The sequence below is a fragment of the Stomoxys calcitrans genome, chromosome 4 (genome assembly GCF_963082655.1).
Source record: "Stomoxys calcitrans chromosome 4, idStoCalc2.1, whole genome shotgun sequence".
Taxonomy (NCBI): Eukaryota; Metazoa; Arthropoda; class Insecta; order Diptera; family Muscidae; genus Stomoxys; species Stomoxys calcitrans.
The window spans coordinates 142,317,862-142,338,167 of NC_081555.1; the positions used below are offsets into that span (position 1 = coordinate 142,317,862).

The 20,306-nt window shown below is 37.2% G+C and overlaps 2 protein-coding genes across 6 annotated transcripts in view; one reads left to right on the top strand and one right to left on the bottom strand.

The window, feature by feature from the left end:
* Nucleotides 1-1,383: 1,383 nt before the first annotated feature.
* Nucleotides 1,384-2,151, bottom strand: LOC106095650 (uncharacterized). Its single transcript, XM_013262932.2, has one exon. It carries the CDS (start codon nt 2,039-2,041, stop codon nt 1,442-1,444), a length of 600 nt encoding a protein of 199 aa, XP_013118386.2. The 5' UTR covers nt 2,042-2,151; the 3' UTR covers nt 1,384-1,441.
* A 317-nt stretch (nt 2,152-2,468) lies between these two features.
* Nucleotides 2,469-20,306, top strand: part of LOC106095674 (mpv17-like protein) — a 36,870-nt gene continuing 19,032 nt past the window's right edge. The window contains exons 1-5 of one of the 5 annotated variants that reach the window (XM_013262967.2): nt 2,469-2,657; nt 15,745-15,913; nt 15,981-16,114; nt 16,182-16,313; nt 19,391-19,727. In XM_013262967.2, the coding sequence (XP_013118421.2) occupies nt 15,772-15,913; nt 15,981-16,114; nt 16,182-16,313; nt 19,391-19,615 (633 nt within the window). In that variant the 5' untranslated portion in view covers nt 2,469-2,657; nt 15,745-15,771 and the 3' untranslated portion in view covers nt 19,616-19,727. Of the gene's footprint in view, nt 2,658-10,019; nt 11,053-15,744; nt 15,914-15,980; nt 16,115-16,181; nt 16,314-19,390; nt 19,733-20,306 lie in introns of those variants that run through there. The other 4 variants (XM_059367620.1, XM_013262962.2, XM_013262965.2 and 1 more) reach the window with 4 other exon arrangements.

Here is a 20,306-nt window from a genome sequence, read left to right on the forward strand (position 1 = left end):
ACCTTGAAACTTTCACAGATTGTGTAGATTGATCTGGAAGGAAACAAAGGTTATATAATTTTTTGATAGCGGAAGGGGGACGGACCCTCCCCCTTACCGCGAATGTACTTCCCAAAAATAAAAGTGGACCGATCGGGACAATATGGGATTCAAATGAAAGATATTCAAGAGTAGATTTCGAATTTCTAAAAAAAAAGTTGGGTCCAAGTACCTGGGGGCCGCCCCAGCCCCAAAACCCCTTAAAATAGGTTTATTTGACGATCATGACAATATGGGACTCAAATGAAATGTATTCGGGAGTAGATTACGAATATGGTCAGGAAGTAGGAACAGGCTTTATAATTTATTGATAACGGAAGGGGGCGGAACCTTCCCCGTTACCCCAAATACACCACTCAAAATCAAAAGTGGACCGATTGGGACAGTATGGGTATCAAATGAAAAGTATGCGGGAGTAGATAACGAATCTGGCATAAAAATTGATGCCAAAGTAAAGGGGGTTACCCCCAACGCCACAAAAACGCCCAAAATGGGCTCTTTCGCCAATCACCGATATATGGAACTCGGTTTGTTTGTTTCGTATAGACTGAAAAACGTCAGAACCGATTTTCTCGAAATTTTCGCATATTGTTGTAGAATGTTCTAAAAGGAAACATAGGCTATATAAAATTTTTCGGTATGGGAAGGGGGACGGACCCTCCCCCTAATGCCAAAAACACAACCCAAAATCAAAGTGCACCGATCGGGACAATATAGGTATAAAATGAAAGGTATTGGAGAGTAGAATACGAATATGGTTATAAAATTTGAGTCTAAGTACCCATCGGACCGCCCCAACCTTAAAACTTCCCCAAACAGACATATTGGACGTTCATTTCAATATGGGGCTCAAATAAAAGGTATTCGGGAGTTGATTTCGAATCTGGCATACAAAATCAGATCGAAGTATAGGGGGTCATGCCACTCCTCAAAATCGCCATTAGACCCATTATGACGATATGATACCTGGCTGAATCGATTTTCTTAACATTTTAATAGATTGTGTACGTTTGTCTGGAAGGAAACATAGGCTATATAATTTTTAGGTATCGGAAGCCCCTTTACCGCAAAAACCCCATCCATATCCGAAAGTGGTCCGCGGGAACAGTAAGGGTACCAATGAAAGGTATTGGAGATCGGAACTCGAATATGGTATTAAAATTTGGGTTCAAGTACCCAGCCGAAAGCGTTCAGCGTCATAGGCTACAATGCGGATATCGAATTCGAATTCCTAAAAAGATATTAGAGAGTTACAGAAGGCGCAGCGGAGCGGGCCCGGTTCGGCTTGTTTTCTATAAAATAAAATCTTCACAAAATTTTCTCTAAAATAAAGTTTTTCAAAAATTGTGAAGTTAACATTTTTTGAAATTTATTCAACAAACTCAAATAAAATTAACATTGATTAGAAATATGGTGGAAAATGTTCAAAAGGTGGTGGAGGCTGTTTTGCCTGTTCCGCAAAATCTTCATTCGATTCCACATGTTCTAAAATTCTTTCATACTGTTGACGGAATATGAAATCCTGATAACGTTTAGCTATATCAGCACAATATAAGGTTTTTCCCGGATATTCTTTATAGCATTCAATTAAATCCCGGCGCAGAGCTTGAATTTCTTGCTTATTATCGGACATAATGTCTACAGGTTTGCCAAGGACATTTTCTAACATGCTAAGGGTCCTTTCAAATTGATATTCCTCATGCTCATTATAGTTGCTACGACGGTCTGCCGTTTGTTCCTCGAACCAATGGCTGTGCTCATGTGGATATTTTCCTGTAGGACGAAAATCATTTGAAGTTTCTCTTTGTACCTTTGGACGCTGTGTTTTTCCAAATTCTAGTTCCTTTTTGTGGTCTTCAAATTCATTGAGCTCTATGGGTTTTTCCTGTTGCTTTGTTTTCGCTTCCAATCTGGTCATTACTTCAGCCGTGATTTCAATGGGCACAACCCTTTTGGGATTGTCAATGTTGGCAGTTTGCGGAGTTGAGTTTCTGGCTCCCATTTTGTAGTTTGCTTTTCTCTTTTTGAATGAATTATGTATTTTATTATGACATAAAAACCAAATTATATTAATGTTAATATTTTTAAAGTTATAAGATGAAAGAGTAAAGTTGATATTATTTAACAACAATATGGTAAATTTTCAATATTCCAAATCTATGAGAAACTATAGAACTTGTTGTCACAGTTTCAATTCTTGTGATTGCCGTTCACATTGCTTTGGTTTCGAAAGTTTGAATATAACGGTTAGTTGAAATCACCAATGCTTCTCAAACCAAAAGTTTAAGAATCACTGATTCGTAAGTGAATTTCTTAACGCTAAAGCTTCAACTATACTTTCAGTCAAGTTTTTCACAAAGCTTTTTTCTGATTAATAATTGTTATGAATTTTTGTTTTCAAGTTCATTGTATTCCTTTGGTATAGCTTTTAGTGCAAATTTGTCTGTCATACGACAAACGCGGGATGCGTGTTTGTGCTCTCCCGGTTTCAACAAAATTGGTCTTTGTAATAATGTGACAATAAGAAACAAACCATCGATATTATTCAACTAAACCAAATAGAAGTACAAAGTATTTTAATAATAAATATTACCTGTCGTTGCGAATTTAATTAAAATGTAAGTTACAGCAAAAAAATTCAGAAGAAAGTAAGGAAAAAACAAATGCAATTTTTATTCGCAAAGTGTTTACCAAAAAGATAATTCCTGGTAATCTCATAATTCTTTGTTATTATCTAACATCATTAGAGTGTGTTAAGAAGAAAAACAAAAACAAGAAAAACAACAATTCATAAATAAGTATTTCAGAGAAAAAAAAACGATTTGTAATCAATAAAATGATGGTGGATTATTGCTGTTGTTATTCACTTTGTTTGCACAAATACACACACACACACATACATCAGAATAGCAACAGCAAAAGTTCCAACAACTGTGGTTTCCCCATATGAATCTTTGATGTAGTAAAATGCGGAAATTTCAAATTTTTTTTTTGTTTTTGCTTCCCACTAATCGTATCGTAAAACAGCTGATGTCACATGTGCTCAACGCAAATAAGTATATACAACCGGGCTAGTGACGTAGTGAAACAGTGATGCCAATTAGCGCTTTTTAAGCGCGTGATACGAATACGCTGCGTGGTTTGGTGTATATGGAATGTGGCGTTAATTTTAAACTTGATTTTATGGAGTTTGAAGTAATTTGAAAGGCAAAACTAAGTTTTTATGAATGATGTCCAAGGGGAAAAAAGTTACACCGTATGATATCAATAGTATTGATAGTAAAGCAACACCGTGGATTAATACAAAAACGATATCTTATGGTATTTCTAATGCTTTACATCATCCATACCATACGGCATTGTTTTGGTATTACTTTACCATCAATACTGTTGATATCATTCAATTTTTCGTTTGGTTTGGGTATGTTCTGGAAAACCAGAACAGACCGGATAGAAAAACAACAAGTTAAAACGTGATAAGTTCGACCAGGCCGAATCTTGGGAACTCTATGCCATGGATGCTATTAAAATTTACAAAAACGGCATAATCATGAACCCCAAACGGTGTGGACCTTTGAGCTCCGATCTGTGTGGTGTTCATCGTTATCATGAGAAGCTGAGCTGGAAGCTACCTGGCGCGTCTACAGGTCTCAGTGCGAGGCGGGCTCCTGCACCGGCTCTTGCTTAAATACCGAGTGTCTGTGATACTCGATACGAAAATTAGCACATTTAAAAAACCAATGTCCATAACGTTCCCGCAGCGATCGGTCTTACGAACCAGAACGTGCTTGCTCACCTATAGTAGCAAGGATAGCCACATGCAAATGTGCCAAAATAACAACAACAAACTTATTGTCCAATCATCAAAAAAAAAAGTTCCTCGGAGCCATAAAATAATAATCGGGAGATCCGTTTATATGGGAGCTATATCAGCTTATAGACCGATTTGGACCATGCACAGTGGGTCAAATGTCAACAACTTTCTATCTGTGGGTCTTAGCGGTACAAAATGTTCTAGACATTTGTAGAGGAATCTTTCAGGAAATTCTTGCTGAAGGTCCACATATTTAATACAGGGTGTCAAAGTTGGCCAATTTCCAATTCTACAACTTTCTGGGCGCCATAACTTTTGATCTATTGAACTGATTTGCATGATTGAGGACTCTAAAGAAAGAGCGAGATCTAAAAAAGCATAACGTACAGTTCCATGTATACCGTTAACGAAGCATGGATTGTTTAGTTTTAAAATATCAAATTTTTTATTTGACTTTCAAATATTGATCTTAGACCCAACATAGTAAGGGCTAAGTCGATTTAGCCCTGTCCGTCCGTCTGTCGAAAGCACACTAACTTTCGAAGGAATAAAACTAGGCGTTGAACTTTTCCATTAGTGTGAGTCAGTTGGGATTGTAAATGGGCTATATCGGTCCATGTTTTGATACAGCTGCCATTTAAACGAATCTTGGATCTTGAATTCTCGAGTGTCTAAAGGGCGCAATTGTTATCCGATTTGGATGCAATTTCACACCAGGTATTTTATTTTGACTTCCAACAACTGTGTCAGGTATGGTCTAAATCGGTTCATAACCTGATATAGTATCGTATATCGTATCTGGACATTTTGGGCCTCTAGAGGGATCAATTATTGGGTTGCCCAAAAAGTAATTGCGGATTTTTTAAAAGAAAGTAAATGCATTTTTAATAAAACTTAGAATGAACTTTAATCAAATATACTTTTTTACGCTTTTTTTCTAAAGCAAGCTAAAAGTAACAGCTGATAACTGACAGAAGAAAGAATCCAATTACAGAGTCACAAGCTGTGAAAAAATTTGTCAACGCCGACTATATGAAAAATCCGCAATTACTTTTTGGGCAACCCAATATTATCCTATTTGACCGAAACATTTCTTGAAGTGTAATGGTTCGAATATCAACAGCTGTACCAAGTATGGTCCAAAACGGTTCATAACCTGATATACAATAGCACACATATTAACCGATTTCGAATGCATAGGCCCCCAACAAATGTACCCTCGATTTTTGCTATTTTTGGTGTGGAAGCACATTATTGGCATGCGACATTTTCTTGGCATGGAAAAGGTATATTCCAACTCATGGATCAATATATTTATGAAGCTCCCATATAATGGATCAATATATTTATGAAGCTCCCATATAAGGATACATTCCAAAAACAGATATTTTTGTACTCACAACCGTAGGATAGGGGGTACATTCATTTAGTAATTCCGTTTGTAACACATCGAAATATCAATTTCCGACCCTACAAAGTATATATATTTCGGATCGTCGTAAAATTCTAAGACGATTTAAGGATGTCCGTGTGTCTGTCCGTCCGTCTGTTGTAATCACTCTAGAGCCTTCAAAAATTGAGATATTGAGCTGAAATTTGACACAGATACGCCTTTTTGATGCTGGTTAAGTTCTTGAACGGGTCAAATCGGACCATATTTGGATATAGCTGCTATATGGACCGATTTTCCGATAAATGTTCTAATGCCCATAAATGCTTTATTTTTCATCCGATTTCGCTGAAATGGTCCAGATCGGACCATATTTGGGTATAGCTGTCATTTAGACCGATCTCCCGATATAGTATAATGAGCCTATAAAAGGAACATTTTTCATCCGATTTCAAATTTTATCAAAATCGAATGAAAATTGCTCCTTTTATGAGCTCAATACTCTATATCGGGAGATAGATCTATATGGCATCTATATCCTAATATGTTCCGATCTAGACGATATTCAACAAAAAGGTTTAGAGGGAAACCAAAACGCACGTTTTCAAATTTCATTGATCGGTTGAAAAATGTTCCTTTTATAGGCTCATTACACAATATCGGGAGATCGGTCTATATGGCAGCTATATCCAAACATGGTCCGATCTGGACTACATTTAACAGGAATGGGTAAGGGTCTACCAGAACATACTGTGCCAAATTTCATCGAATTCGGATAAAAAATTGATCTTTTATGGCCTAAATACCATATATCGGGATATCGGGCGGTCTGAACCACACTTCACAGAAATGGGTAGACCCCTACCCCTACCAGAACTAGCTGTGCAAAATTTCATCGAAATCGGATGAAAAATGACCATTTATTGCCTCAAGACTTTAAGTCTGGGGATCGGTCTATATAGCGGCTATATACAACTAAAATACGATTTTATGAGATCAGAAGATCAGGTTTATATACAAAGAATACGAAATCATCAAAAATTGTTTGGAAAATATTTGTATGTCCAAGATATCGGCAAAATTATATTGTAAATACCCAAAAGAGATATTTATTGGGTACTTACCCAATAAATACGCAAACGTTGGATATCTCTAATGATGATGGGTATTACAAATACTCTCACCCACACATTTAACACACAACGATTTAGTTATAGCCGCTGATGCACAAAGCTTCCGTTTCGTCCACAGCACTCAGTCAATCATGTTGCCAAGTTTGTTAATTTCCTTGTTGGGCGTTACCATATTGTCCGACAAAAGGATTTGATTTTAAAAATATTTCAAAATACAAAATTTACATCTACGCAGTTTTAGTGCACATTTTTCTCTTCTATCTTTTTGTGCAAAATGTATCTTCGACCTTGAAGATATGCCAAATAGCTAGTCAGTCATTCATTCATTCGTTCTATCAGCAGACAGCGTTTATGACGCCTAATCTTGTGACGAAAGCAACACACAAAAGCGGAACCAACCACCCAAAACTATTTCATTTGTTTTGTGTTAAAACATAAAAGTGCAGAACGAAATGAAGCACTCGTATAGGAAGGGATATTAAAAATAAAAAAATATACAATTATTGCATTGCACTGCTGACAAATATTCATCTATGAGTTTATGGTATTATGGCTTTTGGCCAAATATTCTATAATTGGAAAAAGATTTAGTACCGGTCATTTGAAATATTATGATAACCACCAGCATAGTACATCCGTATCTCTACGTGGTCCTATAATTAGTTAAGGTGATGGATAAATTACTTTCGTGTAATGTGGCAACATTTATATATCATCTCTCGTACCGGAGATGGAAGAAAACGTACGTTTTGTACCGCATTTGTCACTATTTAAAACTTTCTTCACAGAAAAACTTAAAATGTTGGTACTAACGTACACTGTGGTAACTATAAGCGTTATGGGAGATACATATAAATCTGACCCGATTTCGAAAAAACTTTATAGATATTATGGTAGTTGTCGTGGAAAGCGTTGTGCACAATTTTGGCAAGATTGGTCAATAAATGCGCTTGCAGTGGTTCTAGGAATAAAAATCGAGCGATATGCATATATGGCAGCTATATCTAAAGCTGAACCGATTTCTATGAAACTCTCCGGTAATATTAGGAGTCTGAAGAAAATCCTTTCTGCCAAATTTCGAGAGATTCGGTTTACAAACGAGCACTTTATTGCAATATTTCTCAAAATCGGGCGAACATATACATGGGAGCTAAATTTAAATCTGAACCGATTTCGACCAAACTTTATGGATATTGTGGAAGTTGTCGAGGAAACCGTTATACAAATGTTACAAAAATGCGCTTACAGTGGTTCTAGGAGTGAAAATCGGACGAACATATATATGGGAGCTATATCCAAATGAACCTATTTCTATGAAATTCACCAGTAATGTCGAGAGTCATAAGAAAATCTTTTCTGCTAAATGTCGAGACAATCGGTCAACAAATAACCATTTTATTGCCTTATTACTGCAAATCGGACGAACATATATATGGGAGCTATATCCAATTCTGTATTGTCAAGAGTCACACGAAAATCCTTCCTGCCAAATTTCGAGAGAATCGGTCAACAAATTACCATCTTGTTGCTTTATTACTGCAAATCGGACGAACATATATGTGGGAGCTATATCCAAATCTGAACCGATTTTTTCCAATTTCAAAAGGCTCCGTCACTAGGCCGAAAAACATGCCCATACCAAATTTGAAGACGATCAGAAAAAAATTGCGACCTGTAGTTTGTACACACATTAACATGGACAGACAGATGGACATAGCTAAATCGAATCAGAAAGTGATACTGAGTCGATCGGTATATTTATCAATGGGTCTATCTTTTTGGTGTTACAAACGAATCCACTAAGTTATAATACGCTGTACCACAGTAGTGGTGTAGGGTATAAATATGCCGTGTGAGAACTGGTAGAGATATCTCTTTGAAATTTGGAATGGTTAGCGCTATGGTGGACAGCCCTTCAAAAGTCCACCTACAGTTCAATAATATACCGCACTGAGAATGACACCATTTGAATTTATTGCTCAATCTAATGCCTGTAGACAAGTGGCTGCGACCACTGCCGTGACGTTCAGGGAGCTTTCTCTTTGGTTCCAGACAGTGTGGATTACACCCTACTAGAGCCGCTTTTTGATAAAAAAAATACTGTACCACTATTCCTGATAAAACCGATTGAAGTTACGTTATCCCTGGTAATAGAAGTTACATAGACTTCTATATGGATGGTTCCAAACTAGACGACCAGGTGGGCTTTGGGGTGAACCCTTAAGATCTACAACTGGTACCCGACCACTGCAGTTTTTATCAAGCGCAGATCTTTGCAATTAAGGAAGTGGCTTAGATATAATGTCGTAACGACGATTGACATAAATATCTTCTCAGACAGCCAGGCAGCCATTATATCCCTGGAGAACGTATTTCTAAACGCAAAAACCGGCCTCTAATGTCGCAGATCTCTCAACGAGATTACTGAACAGTTCAAAATTCACCTGTTGTGGGTCCCGGCCAACAGAGATATCCCAGGGAATTGGTATGTGGATAAGCTTGCGAGACTAGGAACTACCTTACACATTGCAGAGAATGTGGAATCTGTGGGTATGCCTCTAGCGACATGTGGCCTAAGTTTTCAGGACCAGGCCCGAAGGACAACGAATGATAAAAGGTCGGTATTTTATGTCGATCCAGCCATGTCCGTCCGTCTGTCTGTCGAAAGCACGCTAACTTTCGAAGGAGTTAAGCTAGCCGCTTGAAATTTTGCACAAATACTTTTTATTAGTGTAGGTCGTTTGGGATTGTAAATCGGCCAAATCGGTCCATGTTTTGATATAGCTGCCATGAAAACCGATCGTGGGTCTTGATTTCTTGGGCCTCTAGAGGGAGCAATTCTCGTCCGATATGACTTAAATTTTGCACGTGGTGTTTTGCTATCACTTTCAACAACTGCGCTAAGTATGTTTAAAATCGGTCCATGTTTTGATATAGCTACCATATAAAACGATCTTGGCTCTTGACTTCTTGAGCCTCTAGAGGGAGCAATTCTGGTCCGATTTGACTTAAATTTTGCACGTGGTGTTTTGGTACCACTTTCAACAACTGCGCTTAGTATCGGTTTATAATCTGGTATAGCTGCCATATAAACCGATCTTGGATCTTTAATTCTTGAGCCTCTAGAGGGAGCATTTCTCGTCCGATTGACTGAAATTTTGCTCCTGTTGTTTTTGTATCACTTCTAACAAATTTGTTAAGTATGATTCAAATCGGTTCATAATTTGGTATAACAGTCATAAAAACCGATCTGGGGCCTTGAATTCTTGAGCCAACAGAGCGCTCAATTCTCACCCGATTAGGCTGAAATTTTGCATGAGGTGTTTTGTTATGACTTTCAATAACTGTGCTATGTGCATCGCAAATCGGTAGATAACCTGATATAGCTGCCATATAAAGCGATCTGGGATCTTGACTTCTTGAGCCTCTAGAGGGAGCAATTCTCATCCGATTTGGCAGAAATTTTGTACAACGGCTTCTCTCATGACTTTCAACATACGTCTGAATCGATCAATAGCTTGATACAGCTCCCATATAAACCTATCTCCCGATTTTACTTCTCGAGCCTCTACAAGGCTCAATTCTTATCCGAATGAACTGAAATATTACACAATGACTTCTACAACGTTCAGCATTAATTTATGGTCCGAATCGGACTATAACTTGATATAGCTCCAATAGCATAACACTTCATATTCAATATTCTTTGTTTGCCTAAAAAGAGATACTGCGCATAGAACTCGACAAATGCGATCCATGGTGGAGGGTATATAAGATTCGGCCAGGTCGAACTTAGCACGTTCTTACTTGTTAAAGACTGTAGCGTGATTTCAACAGACAGATGGACCCTATAAACTTTATAGGGTCGGAAATGGATATTTCGATGTGTTGCAAACTAAATGACAACATGAATATACTCCCATCCTTCGGTGTGGGTATACAAATGTGAAAAAAGAGTCTTTTTGCATTTTTTGGTCAAAAAATTTGGAAATCGCACCACTAACGCATACGCCTTTATGATGTAAGTACGACACTAATCAAGCTCGACAACCTGTCCACTAGCAGCTATTTTCTAACGTTTGTGTTGTAGTGATGGATTTGTTGTCCACACAACTACAATTACATTCATTCTGTGCATTCGAAAGTTGTGCAAACAGCTTCGAATGCTAGACAAAGGCAACTGCTCTCGCTAAAGGGCGGAGTGACCAGGATCGAATTCTGGCCGGGCTTCGACGAATTTTATTTAGCACTTTTATTTATTTTTTTTTTTTTAAGAAATTTTCTCAAAAATCCCCTTTACAAATAACTGCTCGTAAGCTCTTACACATTGTCGGGCTCTCTAAACTGAAATGACTAATAGATCATCGTCTACGATTATGTGGCTTATATACCGCAGTATCCACATTCTGTTTTTGTTTACAATTTTAAATCATCCAACGCCATCGAATTGATGACGTTTCACAAGAATTACACCACATACCATGCAGCTGAGGTGGTTTCTTCTGGGATTTCAAAAGATTTTTTACAAAATACAAATTAGTGTACTCTCAACTATTCGGGATATAAGATCGGCAAAACAAAAAGACTTTCTACAAATCACCTTTGAAAATAAAAACATAGTGATCAAAAAGTCAAAAGTGAACAAAATATCAATCAAGCAAAAACATCTTTGTAAGGTAACTAAACATCTCTCAGAAATTATGTAAAGTAATGTAGACGATGTATGGCAAACATTGACCTTGATCGCGTTTTAAAATGCATCCCGACCTTGAACTTGTGTGTTATGCGTGGTCAACGGTTTATTCCACTACCTCGTGTGTTTTTCTATTTTAGTACATATGAAATTAGACGTTTTTTTTACGTTATCACTTGGCGTTGAATCAAAAACGTTTTTGTCGCATTTTATAATGCACACATAAACATTAAGAAAATAAAAAAAAACGTGGCGTCTCCAAGTCTAAAACAAAAGGTGTGTGCATTTTTTTTTTTTTTATATAAAAAAAAAATAATAAAACCAAAACAAAGGTTTGCGAAATGTTTTTTGTCTTCAATATACATTATATTTAAATTTTGTGAACAAAACATATTCAACTGTAATTCAAAGAATCTCTTCTTGTAAAAATTTCTTTATTAATAATTTCACTAACATTAAGTTTTTAATAGTAAACAAGTAAAAGAGTACTTAGGTCGGCTGGATTGAATCTTGGGAGCCCACCACCATGGATTCGGCTAAAAATTTTCCCTTATAAGCTGAGTTTATATTTGAATTAGTTTGGTCTCAGAAAATCATATCGGAATATCGGATACTGATTCGTATAAAACATGGCACTCATGTTGTAAGTCCTAAAGTAGGTTTTTGGGCCAAATTTCTGCCAAATCAAGTGAAAATTTAGGTTTCTAAGTGCTGACAAAGTTAAATCCCGGATTTGTTTATTTATTGGGTTGCCCAAAAAGTAATTGCGGATTTTTTAAAAGAAAGTAAATGCATTTTTAATAAAACTTAGAATGAACTTTAATCAAATATACTTTTTTTACACTTTTTTTTTCTAAAGCAAGCTAAAAGTAACAGCTGATAACTGACAGAAGAAAGAATGCAATTACAGAGTCACAAGCTGTGAAAAAATTTGTCAACGAAAAATCCGCAATTACTTTTTGGCAACCCAATATATGGGTGCTATATCTGTTTATGAAATGATTCGGATCATATTTGACATGGATGTTGGAAGTCATAACTTAAGCCTTTTTATCCAAATTTCAGCCAAATCGGATGAAAATTGAGGCTCCCAGGGGCTCAAGAAGTCAAATCCGGGGATCGGTTTATATGGGGGCTATATCTGTTTATAGATCGATTCGGATCATACTAAGCACGGATGTTTTCGTACTAAACATGGATGTTTTCTTTTTAGAGGTTACTTTAAACAATAGTTTTTAGAGCGCACAACAAGCCAATTACTGGCTTAGGTGTATGTCCATAGTGGCATGGGACGGGTAATATCTGCACCCTCTTTTCAACCTAACCTAAGCATGGATGTTGGAAGTCATAACTCAAGCCTTTGTTCCAAATTTCAGCCAAATCGAATGAAAATTGAGGCTTCGAGGAGCTCAAGGAATCAAATCCGGGGATCGGTTTATATGCGGGCTATATCCAAATCTAAACCGATATGGCCCATTTGCAATCCACAATGACCAAACCAGCTAAAAGTACCTGTGCAAAATTTCAAGCGGCTAGCTTTACGCGTTCGACCGCTAACATGGTTTCGACAGACGAATGGTCATGGCTAAATCGACTCAGAATGCAGAGACGATCAAGAATATATATACTTTATGGGGTCGCAAATCAATATTTCGAAGTGTTGCAAACGAAATGACTAGATTAGTATACCCCCATCCTATGACTCTTTTTTTGTTCATAAACAGGTTAAATTCGAAGATGGACTATATCTTAAGATGTAGACCGATCTGCGGATTTAGGGTCTTAGACCCATAAAAGCAACATTTATTATCCGATTTTGCTGAAATTTGGGACAGTGAGTTTTGTTAGGCCAGTCGATATCCTCCTACAATCTTGTCCAGATCAGTCCAGATTTGGATATAGCTGCCATATAGACCGATCTCTCGATTTAAGGTTTTGGGCCCATAAAAGGCGCATTTATTGTCCGATGTCGCCGAAATTTGGGACAGTTAGTTAAGTTAAGCCCCTCGACATTCTTCTTCAATTTGGCCCAGATCGGTCCAGATTTGGATATAGCTGCCATATAGACCGATCTCTCGTCTTGGCCTCATAAAAGGCGCATTTATTGTCCGATATCGCCGAAATTTTGGGACAATGAGTTGTGTTAGGCCCTTTGACATTCTTCTTCAATTTGGCCCCGATCGGTTCAGATTTAAATGTAGTTGTCATATAGACCGATCTCTCAATTTAAGGTTTTGGGGCAATTAAAGGCGCATTTATTTTCCGATGTGGCCGAAATTTGGGGCAGTTAATTGTGTTAGGCCCTTCGACATCATTCCTCAATTTGGCCCAGATCGGTCCAGAGTTGACTATAGCTGCTATATAGACCGATCTCTCGATTTAAGGTTTTGGCCCCATAAAAGGAGCATTTATTTTTCGATGTCGCCGAAATTTCGGACAGTGAGTTGTGTTGGGCCCTTTGACATTCTTTTACAATTTGACCCAGATCGGTCCAGATTTGGATATAGCTGCCATATAGACCGATCTCCCGATTTAAGTGCTGGGCCCATAAAAGGCGCATTTATTGCCCGAGTTCGCCGAAATTTGAGACAGTGAGTTGTGTTAGGCTTTTCGACATCCATGTCGTATATGGTTCAGATCGGTTTATTTTTAGATACAGCTACTAAAAAGATCAATAGTTTGTTATACATAATTGAACTTTTTTGTATTTGGTTCAAATCGGAACATATTTTCATATAGCTGCTATGGGGCATAAGGTATGCGCTTTTCACCGAATTTTGACGTAAAGTGGTTTACGTATATACCCGAGGTGGTTGGTATCCAAAGTTCGACCCGGCCGAACTTAACGCCTTTTTACTTATTTCTTTTAACATCCCCTTTATAATTAAGCAGCAGTCATTTTCAGCAAACAACAGACTTTTCAGCAGTAAGACTGTTGCTCTTAAATTGCAGTACTACTGCTGCAATAGCAAAAGTACTGCTACAATAGCAGCAAAATTAACTACTAATATTCAGCAGACGGTGTTTGATATTTTCAGCAAACTTTTTTCTATGAGTGTAGCCCGATGTAAACAACTCATTGTTTCGAATTTCAGAACTTTAACCGGCAGATCGGTCTGTATGGCAGCTATATCTGCCAATCTGAACCATATTTGGGTCGGATGTCGAGAGGATTAAAACTACTTACTGCTTCAAATTTCAGCGAAATCGTTAATAAATGCTGCTTTTATGGGCTTCAGACCCTTAATCGGTAGATCGGTCTATATGGCTGCTATATCCAAATATGGTCCGATATGGCCCTTTCAAGAACTTAACCTGCGTGCATCAAATGACTTATCTATGCCAAATTTCAATTCAATAGCTCAGTTTTTGAAGACTGTAGAGTGATTACAACAGACGGACGTAAATATACCTTCTATGCTATGGTGGTGGGTATAAAAAATCTGTGAATAGAAAGTAAATTTTTTGATCACGAGCTGGAATATGTTCGAAAAACCACGAAAAGATTTTAAAGATCGAAATAAAAGAGCGCAAACAGACAAACCAAACGAACCGGGCCGTCGCTGAGCTGTAGGTCAATAAGGCCTAAGCTCAAAAACCAGAGTTTGCACATCAAAAAGAGTTTGACAATGTTGATGTGTTTGTTGTTCTTAATATTGATGATTAGTATGTATCAATATAGTGGAAAGTAAGGCTACTTCTCTCTTATAGCGCTAAGTTGAGTTATAGATCTTATTGAGCCCTGTTTCAAAACAAAAGCGTGCTCTACTTTACCGTACTCGGTAATCGTTGGGTATATACGGCACCTTAATCAATTAGACATAGATGTTGATGAAGATACATACATGTTTCACCATGCCAGTCAAAGTGTTTTATATAACAACACACTTGCCCAACTTTTATAAGTTCTTTGCTTATCCATTTATTCTATGAATAGAAAGCATTAAATATGATGCCGAGCTGCAAATGTTCGAAAAATCATGAAAAGATTTTTTTTAAGTAAAATTTTTTTGAAATTTTGCTTTTATTAACTTTTATTGAAACTTGTCTTCAATGAAAATTCCATCATTATTTGTCTTTAGTAAAAATTTCACTGAAATTTAGAAAATTTCTTAGTTCAAATTTTATTGAAACTTGACTTAAGTAAAAGTTTCCTTAAATTAAAGTATTTAGTTTAAAATTGTCGTCCTTAGACCTTAGAACAACAACTTTATCTTAAGAACAACTTTATTGAAATTTTCTTCTTATTAAAACTTTTGATCGAAATATGATCCCGAGCTGGAATGTTCGAAAAATCACGAAAAGAATTTTTTTAAGTAAAATTTTATTGATATTTTGTTTTTATTAACTTTTATTGAAACTTGTCTTCAATGAAAATTCTATCATTATTTGTCTTTAGTAAAGATTTCATTGTAATTTGGAAATTTTCTTAGTTAAAATTTTATTGGAACTTGACTTAAGTAAAAATTTCCTTAAATTTAAGTATTTAGTTTAAAATTGTCGTCCTTAGAGCAAAATTTTTTCAACTTTTTCTTAAGAACAACTTTATTGAAGTTTTGTTCTTATTAAAAGTTTTGATCGATACTTCTTTTCGGTAACAAAACGAGTAAAAATTGCATTTGTTTAAAAGTGAAATCACTACGACAGATAAAAACCAAGAAAACATTTTTTGCAGAAAATACCTGTCATTTATGTGTATAAGATGCCTGTAGTAATAAATTTTGTAAGAACCCAGTGGAGAGCATTCACAAACACCCATCCCTTGTTAAGAGGTTGTATAACCTATGGCGTACTATGGCCCACAAGTAGTCTGATACAACAAACCATGGAGGGTAAAAATTTGCGTAAGTACAGGCATTTTTAAAATCAATCAAATATTCAAAAAAGTAATTAAGAACTTCTATGGGACAGGTACCTATGATTACATGCGTGCCTTAAGATTTGGAATATTTGGCTCGCTGTATGTGGCGCCCAGTTTATATGGATGGGTAAAGTTAACCTCAGCCATGTGGCCCCAAATGTCGTTGCGCATAGGCCTGGTTAAGGTATGTTGGGAAATTGCAAACAATTTTATTAGAAACTTTAACTTATGGGGTATTTTTATGCTTACAGGCGGCTATCGAACAATTATCCTATGGACCATTTGCCTGTGCCAGCTTCTTTGCCGGCATGTCTTTGTTGGAGGGAAAGACTATGCAAGAAGCTGTACAGGAAGTGGAGAAAAAATTCTTTCCCACATTTAAGGTAAGTCTCTAAAGTTATTCAACATCCATCTATCATAAAAAAAGTAAAGCGTGCTAAGTTCAGCCGGGCCGAATCTTGAGAACCCATTACCATGGAATCTGCTAAAACTGTATACAAACAAAAATTTAGTTCAAGTTTTTAGGAACCGAATAAGAATAATCTAGAGACCGGTTTACATGGGAGCCATATCAGGTTATAGACTGATTTGAACCGTTTTTAGCACAGTTGTTGGAAGTCATAACAGAACACAGCATGCAAAATTTCAGCAAAATCGGACAATAATTGCCGCTCCCAGGGGCTCAAGAAGTCAAATCGGCAGATCGGTTTTTATGGGAGCTATACCAGGACTTTACTTAGTACAGAGGTTGAAAGTCATACCAGAACCCTAGTGCCAAATTTCAGCGAAATCGGACAAAAATTTGCAGCTTGTAAGGGCTCAAGAAGCCAAATTGGAAGATGGGTTTACATGGGAGCTATATCAGGTTATAGACCGATTTCGACTGTACTTGGCACAGTTGTTCGAAGTTAGAACAGAACACTATGTGCATAATTTAAGCTAAATTCGACAAAAATTCGGGCTAAAGATGTAAAATCGGGAGATCGGTTTTTACGGGAGCTATATTAGGTTATGGACCGATTTGGATTGGTCTTGGCACAGCTGTTTGAAATCATAGCAAAACACTATATGCAAAATTTCAGCCAAATCCGATAACAATTGTGATCTCCAGCTTAAGAAGCCAATCAGGAGATCGGTTTATATGGGAGCTATATCCATATCTGAACCCATATGGCCCATTTGCTATCCCCAACAACCTGCATTGATAGTAAGCATCTGTGCAAAATTTCAAGCGGCTAGCTTTACCCTCCCCTTTACCCCATTTTCTAAATGCCAGATCTCGGAGATAGGTGCACCGATTTCAGTGAAATTTTGTGTGCCACCTTATGGTACCCAAAAAACCGAAATTGGTATAACATTTTGGAGTCAAATTAACTGAGGGGAACGCCCCATCCCAAAACCCCCGGGCTTCCGGGGGCTAAAGATGTAAAATCGAGAGATCGGCTTATATTGGAGCTATATTAGGTTATAAACCGATTTGGACTGGTCTTGGCATAGCTGTTTGAAATCATAACAGAACACTATCTGCAAAATTTTAGCCAAATTGGACAAAAATTATGGTCTCCAGTGGCTTAAGAGTCAAATCGGGAGATCGGTTTATATGGTAGCCATATCCAAATCTGACCCAATATGGCCCATTTGCTATCCCCAACGACCCACATTACTAGTAAGTATCTGTGCAAAATTTCATGAGGCTAACTTTACCCCATTTTCAAAAACGCCAGATCTCGGATATGGGTGCAACGATTTAAATGAAATTTTGTATGCCACCTTATGGTACCCCAAAAACACCGAATTGCCATAAAATTTTGGAGTCAAATAAACTGGGGGGACGCCCCATCCCACAACCCGCCCGAACGGGCATGTTTACCGATCGGGGCAATGTGGGTATCAAATGAAAGGTATTTAAGAGTAGAGTACGAACTTGGTAAACAAATTTCACCCTAAGTGTTCAGGCGGGTCTCCCACCCCAAAAAACCGCCCAACGAGACACTTTCACCACTTTGGACAATATGGGTATTAAACGAAAGTTATTTAAAAGTAGATTATAAATCAGATATAAAAATTTTTGTAAAATGGTGTCGGAGGGCCTCCTCACCAAAACCCCCCTGCAGGGCATATTTACAAATTAGGACTATATGGATATCAAATGAAAGGTATTTAAAAGTAGAGTAAGAATCTGACATAAAATTTACTCCTTGGTGTTTGAGGCGCCTCCCCAACCCCAAAACTCCTCAATATGACATATATACCGATTGGGACAAATGGGTATACATCAAAATTGCAAATTTCCAAATTTTGCCCATGAACATTCCACTAAGGAACAGAGGCAAATTTCTCACATATCAATGAGTGCAGTCCCACTCAAGTTTAAGCTCAATGATAAGGGGCCTCCATTTTATAGCCGAGTCCGAACGGTGTGCCGCAGTGCGACACGTCTTTGGAGAGAAGCTTTACATGGCATAGTACCTCACAAATGTTGCCAGCATTAGGAGGGGAAAACCACCGCTCGCCAGGATTCGAACCCAGGCGTTCAGCATCATAGGCGGACATGCTAACCTCTGCGCTACGATGGCCTCCGTATACATCACTTATAAGAATTTAATCCAATGTAACTGCGGGACCTACCCAACCCCCAAAACGGTTATGAATGTCCAACGTCACAAAATGTGTATCAAATGAAAGTTCTTTGGTAGTTGACTCTGAATCTGGTATACACATTTGTCAGAGTCTAGGACCGACCCACCCACTAAAAACCCTTCAATAGTTCGATCGGGATAATATGGGAATTAAAAGGAAGGTATATGACAGAAAAGTTCGAATCTAATGTTGATATAAGGATCCAAGTATCTAGGTCACGTCCTGTTGTTCAGCAGAACATGTAGATCGCGAAAATAAAGGATTCAAATAAATGGTGTTTTAGGTTTTAGCGCATGGGGGACTGATCCTCCTCCTCCAAACAACACCAAACTGTCATGTAGGACGACATAGAAAATATTGTACACAAGTGAAAGGACGTATCAGAGGGCAATCCACCTGCCATCCTACCCAAAACAAAAAGGAATTAAAAATAATATATGAAGGCCGATCAGAATAGAATAGGACAGCAATAAAAGGTTTATGGTAGTAGAGTATACTTTTTGCCATCAAATGGGATAGACACAGGAAGGACCTGCGGATCTTTAAAAATGTGTCATCCTAAGTGGTAGCTTTGAAATGTGATTTTTAAAGTAGATAACCAATATAAATAAAAAATTAATTAGTGTGGATCTGAACAAGGCTCGTAGCCTTGGATGTCTTGATCACCAGCTTAAAAATGGTTAAAGGAAAATCCTTCCAACGACATTTTATGGTGTAGCGAAGCGCACCGTGCCAGCTAGTGGCTTATATTCATAAGATTTTCATTATCAAATGTATCCTTTATAAAACTTATCAAAAATTTGTGAATTTTTTGTTTTAGGTTGGCATTTGCATCTGGCCCATTTTACAGACCATCAACTTTTCCATGGTTCCCGAACGTAATCGTTTAGTATTTACCAGCATTTGCAGTCTCATGTGGACCACCTTTTTGGCCTTCATGAAAATGATGGATATGCAAGAGGACGAAGCTCTTAAAACAAACACAGAAGTCACACCTCATAAAAATGCCGAAATAATACGGGGGAAACCCTACTTGCCGATGTAAATTTTTCTTTTATTAATTTTAGCATATAAACCCTAGTGCAATTGTTTTTGTTTTTAGTATAAGCAACCTTAATGTTAATATGTACATATGTATGTACTATGTAGCTTTATATTGAGTTGCCCAAAAAGTAATTGCGGATTTTTTAAAAGAAAGTAAATGCATTTTTAATAAAACCTAGAATGAACTTTAATCAAATATACTTTTTTTACACTTTTTTTCTAAAGCAAGCTAAAAGTAACAGCTGATAACTGACAGAAGAAAGAATGCAATTACAGAGTCACAAGCTGTGAAAAAATTTGTCAACGCCGACTATATGAAAAATCCGCAGTTACTTTTTGGGCAACCCAATAGTATGTTGAATTAAAAATTTGTATATAAATGCATTTATTTATTTGTTCAAAAGAAAATGGTTACTTTATTTTGAAATATGTGTATATGCTGCAATGCACAGTGGTGTGTGGTTAAATTCCTAAGGAAGAAATTAGAGGGGGTTTCAAAGGGAATGATTGGTATACTCTCTTCCTGGTACAGGAACGAAATTCGAAGTGAAAGATTATGACCATTAAACATAGTGACTTAAATTTTTAAAATAAGATCATCGTTGGCTCGAAAACACTTCCAAAATCCTTGAACCAAAGAAAAACAAGTAAAAACGAGTTAAGTACGTTGGTGACGAAATTTGGATACCCAT